General features: G+C 41.6%; 1 protein-coding gene across 1 annotated transcript; it reads left to right on the top strand.

Moving 5' to 3' along the window:
- The first annotated feature begins 525 nt into the window (after window positions 1-525).
- On the top strand, window positions 526-11,745 carry LOC135514725 (L-lactate dehydrogenase B chain). The gene is made up of 8 exons (XM_064938271.1): window positions 526-699; window positions 8,527-8,666; window positions 8,911-9,028; window positions 9,257-9,430; window positions 9,712-9,885; window positions 10,187-10,304; window positions 10,818-10,941; window positions 11,060-11,745. The coding sequence occupies exons 2-8, from the start codon at window positions 8,538-8,540 to the stop codon at window positions 11,225-11,227; spliced, it is 1,005 nt and encodes a 334-aa protein (XP_064794343.1). The 5' UTR covers window positions 526-699; window positions 8,527-8,537; the 3' UTR covers window positions 11,228-11,745.
- Window positions 11,746-16,965: the final 5,220 nt, after the last annotated feature.

Here is a 16,965-nt window from a genome sequence, read left to right as displayed (position 1 = left end):
AGTACATGCACATAACGTTTTGTAACAACCAGAGATTGATTCCTGTGGAGACAACTTGAATTAATGTATTTATAGGTAGCCGTTGCTATCACAACATAGCAGCACTTAAAATGTCCTCTTCTCTGTGTGTGCGCAAAAGTATCCCCATGCCGTTTTAGTCTAATTAACGTCAAGTATATAATTTGTAGCATTTTAATTTACACTTTCCTAGCCTTAAATAATTATCCTAACCTGCTAAATTAATTCTCATAATCTGCTGTGCAAATTATCTACCTGCTACGAAAAATCACATCTGACAATAGTTGTAACCCATCAAGCCCAAATCTGGTCCAACGGTCTGACAACATTTTTCACAATCTCAATTGCATCCTACTGGCGTCCTCTCTCCTCGTCCTCACTTCCTCAAAAACCATTGGATGACAAAGCCAGAGATCCCGCCCGTCTGACTTTCTCCTCCAATGGGTTTTGAGAAGGAGGCGAGGAGAGCGGACGCGAGGATTTCCCATTGAGATTCTCCCGGTGTCAAACTCAGCCAGTGGTAAAGCCCTATGTTGCATCCTCCTCTTTCTCCTCCTGCTGAAACACATTTAAAACCCGCACTCCACAAGTGAAATCGTCACGCCCTCTCACCAGCTTCTTCACTCGCCTGCCTCTTTGGACCAAAAAGGGATATAACTGCTTGTTAAATCTCTGGAAAATGTATGTATTTAGCTACTGCCGGTGTTTGTTTTGACTTTGAGTGAATTCTCATGTACGCTGAAAAATGCTTGTAGGCCGACACTTTTTTTATGGATACATTCTGTAGCTTGCAACAGCCTAAATGTTGTTGATATGCACACATGGCTAGGGTTTTATTGACATTTTGGAATAGTCGATGTGGGCTATTGCAAGTCCTTTTTAGATTGCCTTTACGGCTGAGTAGAAATGTGTATTTCTGCGTTTGTAGGCTGTCTAGTCCTAGGCTACACAAAGCCTAATGGCATGCTGTGATTTTGCTAGGTAGTAGGCTAGCTCCCCAGAACGACAACACAGTCGATGGATTCTTACGAAGGTGGCTGTCGCTCACTGTACAGGAACATGACATATTTTCCTCGTTGAGCTTCGTGGGCGACTCCGTTTTGAACATGACAAAGTTCTCGTATTACGGAATGTGTCATTTTGAAGATGTGGCTAATGATTTACTGACGACTTGAATATTCATCTCGAACTGTGCAGAGTATTAATGCAATGTCACAAACGAGGTGGAGGTTATAGATCTGCCATCTTGCAGTGAAAAAAAAAAAGTATCCGACATTCAAGGACGATGGAAGGACTATTGTATTAAACATGGGCCTACAAGGACATGGATTCGTTTTTTTATATGAAAATAATAATTGAGCTATTTGAATATCAGTTATGGCATGCTCGACATCTTGAGGCTTCAATATTTTGAGTATGATTAGTATTATTAATAGGCCTCAATTTGTTGAGGCCACGCCAGCAAGGCCTGAATATATTTGTATGTCAGATCGTTATGGTAATACTCACATTGGGAGGAAGAAGGTTTGATACACTTTTTTTTTTAAAACAATTTGTATCATAAACCATTTTTGAAAAGGTCATGATGAAAGTGGGAATTGTAATCCCTTTTGACGCCTTGTATGATCCGTACAGTACATGATACCAGGGGTGTAACTTTGGTTTTAGAAGTGTGAGGAATTATTATTATTATATATAAAATATCTATCCAGTCAGATGAACACTCCAAACAGCCTATCTGATGGCTCGGAGGGGTCGGCATGGCCCTAAAGCAGACTGTGGCCTCGTTTTGTATCACATTCCAATTATAACTGGGGGGTGGGGACAAAAATGCACTTTCAGAATGTGTGGGGGGACGACGACGACGACATCTTGGTAGCATTATACATTTACATTTTAGCAGATGCTCTGGATAAGTGTGACTTGCAGTGATTTGCATACATTTTTTTTTTGTGGCTACAGGTCCCCTGTGGGAATCAAACTCGCAAACATGGTGTTGCAAGTGCATACCGTGCTCTTCCAACTTAGCCACAGGGATCTTATTTTATTTCTAGTCCTCAGTGTGCTCTAAAATATGGATGTCTAAATTATGAAAACATCTTCACATTAATTTATTCAACATAACAAATAGAATATCTCAAGTACTTTACATTTTTTTTGTTAATATTATAACATTGTTTTAAACAATATACTCTACAAGTATATCACATTTCCAGAGTGTGTTCTCAGCAACTTTTTAAGTTATGATAAATGTCATTAGCACCACCAACACAGGGAATGGGGGGGAAATGTATTTAAAGTAAACTCCCTCTGCTGGTGATTTGCTGAATGTGCAATCCCAAAGGAGAAACTATAATATTGTGTGTTCTATTAATGTAATTGTCTGCAGAATTTCCAATCATTCCTATATCTACAATACCACTCAAAGGTTTGGACACTTATTTATTCAAGGATTTTTCTTTATTTTGACTATTCTATGTTGTAGAATTATTTTTGGTTGCTACATGATTCCATATGTTATTTCATAGTTTGTCTTCACTATAATTCTACAATGTAGAAAATGGTACAAATAAAGAGAAACCCTTGAATGAGTAGGTGTGTCAACGTTTGACTGTTACTTTATATAAATCCAGTCGTGCCTTTTTCAAAGTCAGCTACCAGGCATGGTTTCCTGGGTTTTTAATAGTGTTCTATTGTTTCTGGTACTTGTCTTATCGCCGCTGTATCGTCCATGTAATAATAAAAATTTGTCAGATTAGGATGAATAATGCCTGTTTTAAGGCTGGACAAAGTTGAATTACAGTTTAACGGATGCCTCGCCTTTTCTCCACGCCCCGCGAAAAAAGTTGGGTGTTATATTTTTGGGGGGCAATAAATATGCAGCGCTTTGTCTATAATGCACTGTCCACTCTCCCTTGAGGCTTCCCAAGTTGATGCGCAAGAGACCAAACAGCCTCATGTTCGAGCCTCGGATTGGACAGTGAAACACACGTTCACACCTGCAGGTGGCGTGCAGATGTTTAGTTTCTGTCATGGCTGAAGCCATACTATTTGTGTCCAGGTTAAACGTGGGACGGCCCTCGTTAACTTCTTGGCGCACCCATCCCGTTAGCGGGATCATTTGTCAACATCTGCTGCAATCCGCTGCGCCAAATTAAATGACTAAAAATATTTAATTTTCATGAAATCACAACTGTAATATAGCAAAACACAGCTGAGCTTGTTGTTAATCCACCTGGCGTTTCAGATTTCAAAAAAGCTTTACAGCTAAAGCAAACCAAGCGTTTATATAAGGACATCTCTCTCAGCAGACAAAACACTAAACAGCTAGCAGCAAATTAGATTGGTCAGAAAAGCAATAAAATGAATTGCTTACCTTTTGATCTTTGGCTGTTTGCACTCACAAGACTCCCAGTTACACAATAAATGTTCTCTTTGTTCCAGGTCGTAGAAACCTGTCAAATGTTTTTTTATAATCAATCCGCAGGTTTTTACAATAATCGATAATATTTCAACCGGCCCGTAGCTTTTTCAATAGGAGAGAGAATTTCTGCTCCAAGCTGTTGCGCATGCAAAACTCTGCTGGCACCCAGCCATCCTGTGATGTGATCATTCACGCTCATTTTTCAGAATAAAAGCCTGAAACTGTCTAAAGACTGTTCGCACCATGTGGAAGCCATGGGGAAAGGAATCTGGTTGATATCCCTTTAAATGGAGGGAAGGCATGCAATGGAACAAGGAGGTTTCAAAATAAGAGGCACTTCCTAGTTGTATTTTCCTCAGGTTTTCGCCTGCAATATCAGTTCTGTTATACTCACAGACAATATTTTGACATTTTTGGAAACTTTAGAGTTTTCTATCCTAATCTGACAATTAAATGCATATTCTAGCTTCTGGGTAGTTTAATTTGGGTATGGTTTTTCATCCAAATATCAAAATACTGCCCCCTACACAACAGGTTAAGATCTATTAGAAGCAATTTGAATAGACAAAACAATGTAATTGAACAAATTGACTGACCAGAGATCAGGGCATTCATCAGCAAAGACTCAGTCCAAGCTGACAGTGTTTTGGGCAACCAGTGTCAGCTTTATGGTGATTTCGTAACTTAAATTTTACCGGTAGTAGTAGGCCAATTGATAACACCAAGACGGAATGCGTTTTGAAGTGGAGCCGCCGAGGACAGCTGGCATGTCCAGCAAAGTACATCGCCAGTGGCACGCGCACACTTCGAGCAGATCAGCAGCTCCACAATGATGTGATTGACTGTCTCCAAGGGGGGGCTTTTCGTGGCAGCCAGACGAGACAATTGAAGGAGGAAGCGGTGAGCAAAGTTACTGAGCTCGAATTTAGTCAAGCTTGAACTATACAGATTGATGCTTCTAATTGTGCATGTTATAAACTACTTTTATTTTGATGATAGGCTATACTCTATGGCTGGATTTGTGTTTTTTTTTTTTTTTTTTTTTTTTTTTTTTTTTCAATGCTACATTTAATTTGGCAGACCTAACTTGATAGAATAGGCCTTGTAGAAAGAGTCAGACAACCTGGTTCGATTCCAGGTTGTATCACAACCAGCTGTGATTGGGAGTCCCATAGTGCGGCGCACAATTGTCCCAGCGTCGTCAGGGTTTGGCCGTCATTGTAAATAAGACCATATGCCAGTGGAAGGGAGGACAGTAGCAGGTGACCCAACTGTGGTTTTGACTTATGATTTCCCATTGTAGCCAATTCAGTTGCTGTAATTCCATTTTTAATCACTAACTAATTGGTAGGTCTACCATTACTGCTGTGAGCTTTCATTATCCTTGCTCATGAGGGAGAGAAATGTGAAAGTATTTTAAAGATATGTGGGTTTTTGAAACAGAATTACAAGGCAATATTTCTTAAATTTTAAAGAAGTTAATCAATTTCAAACTAAAGATGCACTGTATTTTTAATTATCAGATCTTCAATCAAAACCTAATATTAGATAAAGGAAACAAGTTTAAGTTATGCAACACCCAATTTGCCTGTGTGAAAAAGTAATTGCCCCCTAACACTCAATAACTGGTTGTGCCACCTTTAGCTGCAATGACTCCAACCAAATTCTTCCTGTAGGTGTTGTTCAGTGTCTAGTTACTTTGGAGAAGTTTTGCCCCCACTCTTCCATGCATAGCTGCTTTAACTCAGTGACATTTGTGGGTTTTCAAGCATGAACTGCTTGTTTAAAGTCCTGCCACAACATCTCAATTAGGTCTGGACTTTTGACTAAGCCATTCCAAAACTTCAAATGTCTTGCTTTTTTAGCAATTTTCGTGTAGATTTGTGTGTTTTGGATCATTGTCTTGCTGCATGACCCAGCTGCGCTTCAGCTTCAGCTCACAGACGGATGGCCTGACATTCTCCTGTAGAATTCTCTGATACAGAGTAAATGGTTCCTTCTATTAAGGCAAGTTGTCCAGGTCCCGAGGCAGCAAAGCATCCCCAAACCATCACACTACCACCACGCTTGACCATTGGTATGAGGTATGTAAATGGGACCTATCTTGTCCAAAAAGTTGACTCAAGTTTGCTAAAGAAAAAAGCACCTGGGTGATCATTAAGTCTTTTGGAAGTACGTTTTATGAATAGATGAGTCAAAAGTCTTAACTTTTTGGACAACATGGGCCCCATTTATGCCTTGCGAAAGCCAAACATTGCTGGATTTTAAGGTATCTGTGACCAGCAGATGCATATCTGGATTTCCTGTCATGTGAAATCTATAAATTAGGGTCTAATGAATTTATTTCTATTGACTGATTTCCTCGTATAAACTTTAACTCAGTAAAATCTTTTATTGTTTGCATGCTGTTTTTGTTCAGTATACATGACAACGATGTGTCTTGAGATTTCCCCTTCAGTCTTCTGTGAATAGGCAGACTCTTTGACCCCAGCCATAGGGCCATTTATCCACCCGTTTGTCTAGTATTTTGTTAGCCAATTTCTATAGGCTTGACTGACAACACATTGTGCCAGGCAAAATCTTCCTGGGCAAGCCTTTAATTCTGTCTCGACTTGACAGTTCATGCAGCTTTAGTATTCTGATCATGGAATTCTGACTGCGTCTACACCTGCGTTTTTTTAAGTGTACGGTTTCCCTTTCCCACGCTATATAAAGTTCAGGATCTCTGCTACTTTTTAAGAGTTATGATCCAATTTGTAATTATCAGATCTTCAATTAATCTGTAAAATTGTAATTATTTGCCTACCTCCTCATGCCTTTTGCACACAATGTATATAGACTCCTTTTCCCCCCTTTTTTTCTACTGTGTTATTGACTTGTTAATTGTTTACTCCATGTGTAACTCTGTCTGTTCACACTGCTATGCTTTATCTTGGCCAGGTCGCAGTTGCAAATGAGAACTTGTTCTCAACTAGCCTACATGGTTAAATAAAGGTGAAATAAATAAATAAAATATTTGTAAAAATTGCAGGATGTGCAATGATACAAGCAAAAGGAGGTCTGATTGGTTACATTGCTTACTATGCCAATGTATCGGTGTACAATGGGCCATAACTTTAAAACTAGCAGAAATCCCACTCTGAAACTTTGATATGCCTGTAGAGTATATTATGTTCAACATTTATATTTTTCTATATTCATAAATGTCAAATGTTATTGAAATCAAAATACTAATTATGGAGTCTTAAAGGAGACCTGGGTACGGTCAATGTCACATTGCAACTACAACAAAATATTTAAGATTCATATGTGAACAAGATTTCCTCCAAAGGACCCTTTTTATTGATAAAATGGAGTGAAAGTCATGGTGTTCTTGTTGTGAGGAATCACCCATATACAGTACCCGTCAAAGGTTTGGACACCTACTCATTCCAGGGTTTTTCGTTAGACTATTTTCTACATTGTAAAATAATAGTGAAGACATCACAACTATGAAATAACACATATTAAATCTGTTAGACATATTTTAGATTCTTGAGTAATTCAATTTTTTTGGCTAATTTATAAAAGTAAAAAAAAAATATCACATTTTACATAAGTATTCAGACCTTTCACTCAGTACTTTTGAAGAACCTTTTGGCAGCAATTTACAGCATTGAGCCTTCTTGGTATTACGCTACAAGCTTGTCTCACCTATTTGGAGAGTTTCTCTCCAGCTCTCAGGTTGGATGGGGAGCATTGCTGACAGCTATTTTCAGGTTCGATTGGGTTCAAGTCCAGGCTCTGGCTGGGCAACTCAAGGACATTCTGAGACTTGTCCCGAAGCCATACCTGTGTTGTCTTGGCTGTGTGCTTAGGGTTGTTGTCCTGTTGGAAGGTGAACCTTCGCCCCGGTCTGAGGTCCTGAGCAGGTTTTCATGAAGGATCTCTCTCTCTTGCTCTGTGCTGCCACCACCATGCTTCACCGTAGGGTTGGTGCCCAGGTATCTTCCAGACGTGACAATTGGCATTCAGGCCAAATAATTAAATCTTGGTTTCATCAGACCAGAGACTCGTGTTTCTCAGAGTCTGTATAACGTAACAAAATGCGGAATGTATTCAGACCCCTTGACTTTTTCCAAAGGCACTGTATCCTTCGTTGTCATAAGATTAAAATATGAACACTTATCAGAGGGTGCACATATTTAAGAATTGCAATAACATGCACACATCTGGGTCATGCTGCTCATTAACGGGCTATGTTAGGCCCACTAGTCACATTGTCATGTAAAACTGTTGTAGAACAGGTGTCGTTAGCTGAACTTCTAATCAGGTGAAATTGTAAGAACACCATTGCTTGAGCTTTCTGACTGTCCTGCCTCTGGACTCCAGTATAATGTTTCGCTGCTGATGGAGGATTCAGGCTACTAGTGGCAAACAATTCAAACTCCTCACATTGTTATTTGTTACATGCTTTGTTAACAACCGGTGTAGGACGGGTGTACAATAACAGTGAAGTGTTTACTTAGTCTGTGTCTGTTCTTTAGGAGGTGTTACAAATACTGTTTGAGGAGTTTGCGAGCCATAGTAACTGCGTCTCACATGGACTAGCTTGGATATTTGCGAACAGAGCAACTCTCCCACTGACGTCACTTATCGCGCAAGTTTGTGTGTGTGTGTGCGCCTCAGCAAATGGAGGGGGCAGTGCGTTTTGTGGATTGAATCTAGGCTCTGGCGGGGCCTAAAGATGAGGAAGGATTAGAGTGACTGTCAGACCCTTTTTTTTTGGGGGGGGGGCGCAGTTACTAGGATATTGGTTTTGACTGTCTTGAGTGCGTAAAAAATAAATTTAAATACAGTAGTGTTAGAAATGGATTCCTTGGGCTGGATTTCCAGACACAGATTAAGCCTATGCCTGGACTAAAGAGCGTGCTCAATGGTGAATGTCAATTAGATTGCTTTTCACAAAAGCAAAGGCATGATGATCTCTCACCCAAATTTCACACTCTCATCTTGGTTTTCATTAGATTTTATTTCTTTCTACCCCTCAGTAGACAAACCTTGATAACTAGCCTGAAGGTTAAACTCTATCTCCCTCCCTCCAGCGTTGTGAATCATGTCATCTGTGATGCAGAAGTTGCTCACCCCCGTGGACAGCGGCCCCGCGGAGCCCCCCAGGAACAAGGTGACCGTGGTGGGGGTGGGCATGGTGGGTATGGCCTGTGCCGTCAGCGTCCTCCTCAGGGTAAGTCTAACTATATCACCGTCTTACTGCTACTTTACTGCTATTGCGTTATTAGTACTAGCTTACTCTTGAGTTTACCTCTACTATTGTGATGCCAACAAATGGTTACTAAGTTATTATGGAGGCTTGTTGTAATTGAGGATTTTACCATGTCATTTATAACTAAATTCCAGGTATTCATATCCTTCCTCTCCTTCTGTCCTTTCGCCTCCTCTCCACCCTACCTTCTCCCTCTTTCCTGTAGGACTTGGCTGATGAGCTGGCTCTGGTTGACGTGATGGAGGATAAGCTGAAGGGAGAGATGATGGACCTGCAGCACGGGAGCCTCTTCCTAAAGACGTCTAAGATAGTCGCTGACAAAGGTAAGAGAATCCCCTTGTGTGTATGCCACTGGAGTGGCTCAGAGCTAAAATGGCAGAATATTTATGTAGTTTTGCAATTGAACATGTAATGCAGCCTGTTTTGAACAGAGTGGCCTTATCAGGGTAAGGTTTTGATGACTTTTTTTAAATATTTTTTTTTTACCCCTGCTAAATGTGAAATTGAAAAATGATACGTAATTCAATTGCTCTTTCCCGATCTCTGTCCAGATTATGCCGTAACGGCTAACTCCCGCATCGTGGTTGTGTCCGCTGGCGTGCGTCAGCAGGAGGGAGAGAGCAGGCTCAACCTGGTCCAGAGGAACGTCAACATCTTTAAACACATCATCCCACAGATTGTTAAACACTCCCCCAACTGCACCCTTATTGTGGTGTCCAACCCAGGTACACACACAAACAATCAGGTACACACAGACATTTAAAAAAAAATCTTGGACACACAAAATTGGCTCATTCTCCCCTAGATCGTGTTGTCCCAACATTCCACCCTTATCAACTACTACAGTATCACCACTCCACAAGATAGGGTGGTCACTGCGACAACAAATTTGGTGACTGGGATGGACAGTCATTCATTAACATTGTCAAGGATAAGTGTGTGTGTGACCCTATCCCCCCTTTTTTTTTTTTTTTTTTTTTTTTTTTTTTTTTCCCTTACCCCCTAGTGGACGTGCTGACCTATGTGACGTGGAAGTTGAGCGGACTGCCCAAACACCGTGTCATCGGCAGCGGCACCAACCTGGATTCCGCCCGCTTCCGTTTCCTGATGGCTGAGCGCCTGGGCATCCATGCCTCCAGTTTCAACGGATGGGTGCTGGGAGAACACGGCGATACCAGTGGTGGGGATAGTGTTGATGTCAGTGGCGTGTGTACTTCAGTGGGAATCTGAGCTTGTGTGTGTGACAAGACATTCACACACACACATCTAGTAAGCCACAAGGCTGTTGGCAGATTTAAAGGCTAAATGAATCCCATGAAAGTACTTGTTTTGGCATGGATTTTTACATCACTCTGCACATCCTATTGTCTGTCAGAAAGAATGTGTTATGAATGAGTTGAATCTGCTTGTTTTGAATAGGAAATTCTAATATCTGTTTAAATGAATGAGTAAATATCTGATTTGCTCCCTGTGTGTGCTAGTCCCTGTGTGGAGCGGTGTCAATGTGGCTGGAGTCAACTTGCAGAAGCTGAACCCAGAGTTTGGCCTTGACGGAGACAAGGAGGACTGGAAGGCCACCCACAAGGCAGTGGTCGACAGGTAACTACCCTGAACCTACCCCCAGCTCCATCTAGTCTAAATATGTGGCTCTGGTAAAAAATAGTAGAGGCCCTAGGGAGCTGCCCTGCTGTACACCACACTTTAGATGTTTGACATTGGAGCTTTCTTTAATGGAAGCTTCTCTGACTCCATAATATGGCAGAGGTTAAAAAGCCATTAAACATGTGTTTTTTTTTTATTCAACATGTTATGGTCAATAATATCAAAGGCTGCACTGAAAATGTCAGTCATTTGTGTCAGTGTAGTACATGTTGAGTGCCCTTCACTATAAGCATGCAGAAAGTATGTTACTTTGTTTACAGAGAAATGGCCAACACCCTTTTTCCCCCTAACAGTTTGCTAAGAGCTGGCAAATAGCTGATAGGTCTGCTGTTAGAACCAGTAAAGGCCGCTTTACCTCTCATACAAGTTCCTCTCATTGCGAGAGAGACCTGTTGAAGATGGCAACAGTCAGATGTTGACTGACGGTGACTGTTTTGTGTGCTCCTCCAGTGCCTATGAGGTGATCAAGCTGAAGGGGTACACTAACTGGGCCATCGGCCTGAGTGTGGCTGATCTCACGGAGAGCATCATCAAGAACATGAGCAGGATCCACCCTGTCTCCACCATGGTCAAGGTGACGGGATAACACACAGTCACACATTATCCACATGCGGAAATGTAAACGCATACACGAGAATAAAAACACCCATTTCTATGTGATTATAACTGACGGTTGTGTTTTGTTTCCCCAGGACATGTATGGTATTGGCGAGGAGGTGTTCCTGTCCCTGCCTTGTGTGCTGAACAGCAACGGAGTGGGCAGCGTGATCAATATGACCCTGACCGACGCTGAGGTGGGACAGCTGAAGAAAAGCGCAGACACACTCTGGGGCATCCAGAAGGACCTCAAGGACATCTAGGCACACACCTACCCTCCCTTTTCCGTTCCCGATGCAGTCAAATACAGACCTAGTTCCAACCGTCCTCCGATCTGCTGGATCCATCTCCCTTTCATCTTAATCTACTGGTATACTCTTCCTTTCACCCCCCCCCACCCCTTTCCTTTTGTAGGATTAGGTTGCTGTGTTTCCATGCTAGGTACTGTGTGCACCCTCATTGGATTCATGTGTTGAAGCTATTGTACTACGATCAAAAAAAATGTTGGCTTTATCCTCCGTTTGCACTGTCTTGAAGCACTGTTCTGTTCACTTCCTGTAGTGAGCGCAGAAACACAGACCCTGTAACTCAGTCCTCCTGAGGGGAGCAGTGGTGCTGGTTATTGTGTGAGGAGAGATGTTCAGTCTTTCTTTCTGGCAATCAATGTCAGAGGGAGAGAGGGCAGAGGTGGAATCAATCGAAACTTACTGTAACACCATGTTGATTGTGTAATGAATGACGACAACAACCAATTAATAACTTAATAAATATTTGAACCTTATGATGCCTGTTGTGTCTAAAAACGTAAATGTTTCTCTGTAAAAACAGGGCTACACAATGCCTCCCTGTGGTTAGATATTGCTACTACATAATCTGACATTTTTCAAGATGAGTAAAGCGGAGAAGGAAATCCAGATCCCTGGCCATGCTTTGATTCACATAAACCATCAAATTAACTTGGACGATTGTTGACATTTTCAACAAAAACAGTCTGTTAAATAGCCAACACTACTACATGCCTTTCACTTTGCTTTTCTTCCCCAACCAACAAATGAAGGCCCTGTCAACTGTTTAGTGGTACTGACAGCTGGTTATTTATTTATTATCTGTTATTTTACCAGGTAAGTTGACTGAGAACACGTTCTCATTTGCAGCAACGACCTGGGGGAGAGGAGGGGTATGAATGAACCAATTGTAAACTGGGGATTATTAGGTGACCGTGATGGTTTGAGAGCCAGATTGGGAATTTAGCCAGGACACTGGGGATAACACCCCTACGATACGTGCCATGGGCTCTTTAATGACCTCAGAGTCAGGACACCCGTTTAACGTCCCATCCGAAAGACTGCACCCTACACAGGGCAGTGGGGCATTGGGATATTTTTTTTTTTTTAGACCAGAGGAAAGCATGCCTCCTACTGGCCCTCCAACACCACTTCCAGCAGCATCTGGTCTCCCATCCAGGAACTGACCAGGACCAACCCTGCTTAGCTTCAGAAGCAAGCCAGCAGTGGTATGCTGGGTGGTATGCTGCTGGCTCAAGACAATTACACTACATGTCCAAAGGTATGTGGACACCCCTTCAAATTTAGCAACTAATTTTTAGGGGTGTCCACACACTTTAGTGTAATTGTCTTGAATCATCACGTTGCTGAAAGGTGTATATAATTGAGCACGTAGCCATGCAATCTCCATAGACAAACATTGGGAGAATGGCCCGTACTGAAACGCTCAAATGACTTTCAACGTGGCACCATCATGGAAAGGTGGAATTCCAACTAGTCAGTTGGTCAAATGTTTGCCTAGTGGTAACAAAGGCTCCGCCGTGAGGTGGTAAGCGACACTTCCGAGATTCAAACCGTCTCTGGAGGCAATGTCCGCGCAAGAACTGTTCGTCGGGAGCTTCATGAAATGCCAGGAGAACGCTACCTGCCCCAATACAGTGCCAACTAAAGTTTGGAGGAGAAATAGTGGTCTGGGTCTGTTCTTCATGGTTTGGGCTTGGCCCATTGGTTCCATTCCAGACAATTCTGTGCTTCCAACTTTTTGGCAACAGTTTTGGGAAGGCTCATTTCTCTTTCAGCATGACAATGCCCCAGTGCACAAAGCGAGGTCCATATGTAACAGTATAGACTTTACGTCCGTCCCCTCGCCCTGACCTGGGTGCGAACCAGGGACGCTCTGCACACGTCAACAGTCACCCTCGACGCATCGTTACCCATTGCTCCACAAAAGCCGCGGCCCTTGCAGAGCAAGGGCAACCACTACTTCAAAGTCTCAGAGCAAGTGACGTCACCGATTGAAACGCCACTAGCGCGCACCACTGCTAACTAACTAGCCATTTCACATCGGCTACACATACGTAAATGTTTTGTTAAGATCGGTGTGGAACAACTTGAATGGCCTGCACAGAGCCCTGACCTCAACCCCATCAAACGCCTTTGGGATGAATTGTAAAGCCGACTGTGAGCAAGGCCTAATCGCCCAACATCAGTGCCTGACCTCACTAATGCTCTTGTGACTGAATGAAAGAAATTCCCCGCAGCAATGTTTCAACATCTAGTGGAAAGCCTTCCCAGAAGAGTGGAGGCTGTTATGGCAGCAAAGGATGGACCAACTCCATATTAATGCCCATGATTTTGGAATGAGATGTTCAATGACCAGGTGTCAACATACTTTTGCTAATGTGGTGCACTTTTGGCCATTTAGTGTATTTTTCCTGATCAGTTGTTACAAGGTGTAATAATTACATCACACAATACATGTACAAAACTTTTATTTAGCAGACTTGTATTTCCCAAACCCAACATACAAGTAGACAATATGACACACACATTCTTTACCTCATGAGTGACGCGCGATAACGACGCTGCTATAACTGCTACAACATTAAGACATTGACAGTCTCCGTTGTTTAAATATTGGTTCCTTCTTGGGAAGAGAAAATGGGTGTCAATTTAGACAGGAACTTCTAGTTCTCGGAGGTAGAGTAGAATAGGCAACAGTTTTCTTGTCCTGGATCTTATGAGGCTGGCCTTGGATGGGTCAAATTTATCGCGCTTTCCAAATCGGAGCCCAAACGGGTTGACGTTGAATTTGCTGGTCCGAGTTAAACGATGTTTGCAGATCATTTGTGGCTGGTCTTCATCACCCTCTTTCAAAAGGTAACAAAGGTTCGCAACGCCAGGTAAATTCGGACTGACAATCTCGCTTCTCATCACCACAGAGTGCCCCACTTGCACCTTAGCAGGTGTTTGTCCTGAGAAAAAAGAGAGCATCAAATTATAAAATCGAATTTTCTTAGCTTATTACTTTTGGATATTACAACGTTTGGCTCAGGACATTATGAGAAGAAAATTAACCTGTAAGAAATCCAAAAGTAATTCGAATATATCAAGAAATTACCTGGGATATCCGTCCACCCAAATCCACGCGTTGGAGTTCCACATGTGCCATACTGGCGAGTTATTGCACAAACAAGGAAAAATGCCAGCATTGTCATTCTGTCAAAATCCAAGTGATGCAGAAAGAAACGATATGTTATCTAGACTAAGCTGTCTTTCTTTGATGCATGACGTGTATTCGGTGCCTTTTATATTTCCCTCTGTATGTCCCGGATTGTTAGGAGCGAGATGACAGCGAATGAGTCGCGTTCGCAGCGCTGTCCACTGTTTAGTGGTGCTGAAGTGAATAGTTCATTACGTTCTAGGAAATGTTGACAACCGCGCCAAGGGATGTCTTTTCTCTGAAAATATGACCGTCAGATGTGGTTATTGTTGAATTGATGCAGTTTGCTAAAGTGCATGAGGGGATTGAGGGATAGGAAAAGAGCATGTGTTATGCGTTTGGCTTAAAGTAAAAAAATATATACATCCATACACTGCAAAAATTAAAATCTAAGTAAGATTAAATATCTTAAATCAAGGCAATATATGCTTGTTTTTTTGTCTGACAAGATATTTATTCTGATCAGCCAGTTTTTATGTTGGAGCATTTAACCTGTTTAAAGCTTTTTTTGTCCTTAATTAATCTTGATAAAATGATATAACTTGATACTGGCATTGTATTACTGGTTCTGAGTAACTTAATGCTCGAAACTAGAATTAACAGAATTCTAAAGCTGTTTGATCAACACTGACAAGTACAAAACTGCTTTGTCAAAGTCCGAATTTCTTATTCCAAGCATCTTATCCTTTTCATCTCTTCACATAATAAGAACAGATAATGACCAAATGGAATTCACTGTTTTATTGTCAATCTTACACAGGGCACAGCAATCAGGTAGACAAAATACAGTACAGAACAAAGACAGTACACTTTTCATATCTGGGGAACTGTTGTACAATTCTATTACATCCCCAAGATGGTATTTGACTTGTACATAAGTTTTGTACATAAGCTCTTGTTTTCAATGAGTAACTTCAACCTAGACACAGTCACAATGGAAAGAACAGGTGCCAATACTATCTGTACCATCTCGATTAGCTCAATTATCAGTTGTATATATGCATTGACTTCCAAACTCTCCAAAACAAATGGCAATATCCTTAGCAGGACAAGCATTTGCCCAGATGACTGTTTTAGTTTACCATCACTTGACGTTAATGTACTAACAGAAATAGGGGATTGGCCGATCTCTAACATCTAGAAGGGAATAAGGGAAACCAAGAATAGCCGAATTCACTGAGTCCAGATCAATCTGTCCTGACACAACAAGATGATTCAAACACATTTGATTTCCAATGGGGCTATGCCCTCTAGAATTACATGCATAATGTCTTGCGGAGTTTGCTGTATGATATCAAAGGCTGGGAATTCAACTAACTTGCTCCTTCTATTGATCCCATATTTTGTTCTCAGGCTGTTGCGAAGCAAGTCCGTCTGTGCCTTTTCTATTGCATCACACTGTCTGTCTGACATGCTTCTCCAATGTCCTTTTAGTATACGCATCCTCAATGAAGTGTGACTGCATGTCCTCAAAAGAGCACTCACAGTGTCTGCACTTTCTCTAGGCAAAGCCCACACCCTCTTTGAACCCTGCTAGTTCATGTTGTGCCAGGGTGTCTCCACAGAGAGAAACCATGGCACCATATATCGTTTTCTCTCCGTTAATAGTTAGCATTTTAACCCCACTGTACAATGCATCCATGTCTTCCCTGATTCTATTCAATAGTACATCTCCATCAGATTGACGGAGGTCTGCTGATCTAGACATGGCAGGTAGCCTGACAGCAGCCAGGTTAGACCTGTATTTTGGATGTATATGTCCTAGGGTGTAGTACACCATTAACAACTTGTTTTTTTGATGTAATGGATCCTAGTGGATTACAGATCTCTATTCCATCCGTGTACAGAACAATCTTCAATGCCTTTGGTGTCTCTGAAAATAAGGGATGTGATTTTAGAAGAGTTCCATCCACAATGTCATGAAAAAAACGTTCCCTGCACATTTTCAACCACAGACAAAATCCTTGGGTGTGATAAGAATTGTTCTAGACTTTTGACCATGGTACATAATGAAATCATTTATCTTTGATGAAAAGGACTTTTGATCCTCCACAGTTCATCCTGCATATGGGTCGAGCAAATGTGAATTTCCTCTGCGTGCCAACAGCTAAACTGCTTCTTAATAACACTGTCCTGTCGAAATGTTGTTGCAACGCCAGCAGAAGTGTCAGTGAAATTGTCAACTATATCCATGGCATCTTTTTTCAAGTTGACCTGAATGCTTCTTTACCACTGCCTCCATCTGCTTCCTGAGGTCGTCCAATAGTGATGATTGATAATACTAAATTACTTCACCCATGATTGATTCTTGTCGGTCCGTCAGAATTGTATGCACTATATTTGACCAACATTCAACCCCAGTCAGGACGAATTGGGGTGACAAGTGTTTGCATAGCCAATACAACATATAGGGCCTATTTCTGCGAATTAATCGAGATTATTTGCTGAGAAACTATGCCATATACCACCAATAGGCTTACCTATAGGCTAAACC

The sequence above is a fragment of the Oncorhynchus masou genome, chromosome 26 (assembly GCF_036934945.1).
Source record: "Oncorhynchus masou masou isolate Uvic2021 chromosome 26, UVic_Omas_1.1, whole genome shotgun sequence".
In the NCBI taxonomy this organism is placed as follows: Eukaryota; Metazoa; Chordata; class Actinopteri; order Salmoniformes; family Salmonidae; genus Oncorhynchus; species Oncorhynchus masou.
This window is presented reverse-complemented; position numbering and strand designations above follow the sequence as displayed.

What these genes read in the sequence shown, in the direction of transcription:
- LOC135514725 (XM_064938271.1), top strand. Translation starts at nt 8,538, where the DNA reads ATGTCATCTGTGATGCAGAAGTTGCTCACCCCCGTGGACAGCGGCCCC. An exon ending in TATTGTGGTGTCCAACCCAG is followed by an intron (nt 9,431 to 9,711) that starts GTACACACACAA and finishes CTTACCCCCTAG; the next exon opens with TGGACGTGCTGACCTATGTG. An exon ending in CTGTCTCCACCATGGTCAAG is followed by an intron (nt 10,942 to 11,059) that starts GTGACGGGATAA and finishes TTGTTTCCCCAG; the next exon opens with GACATGTATGGTATTGGCGA.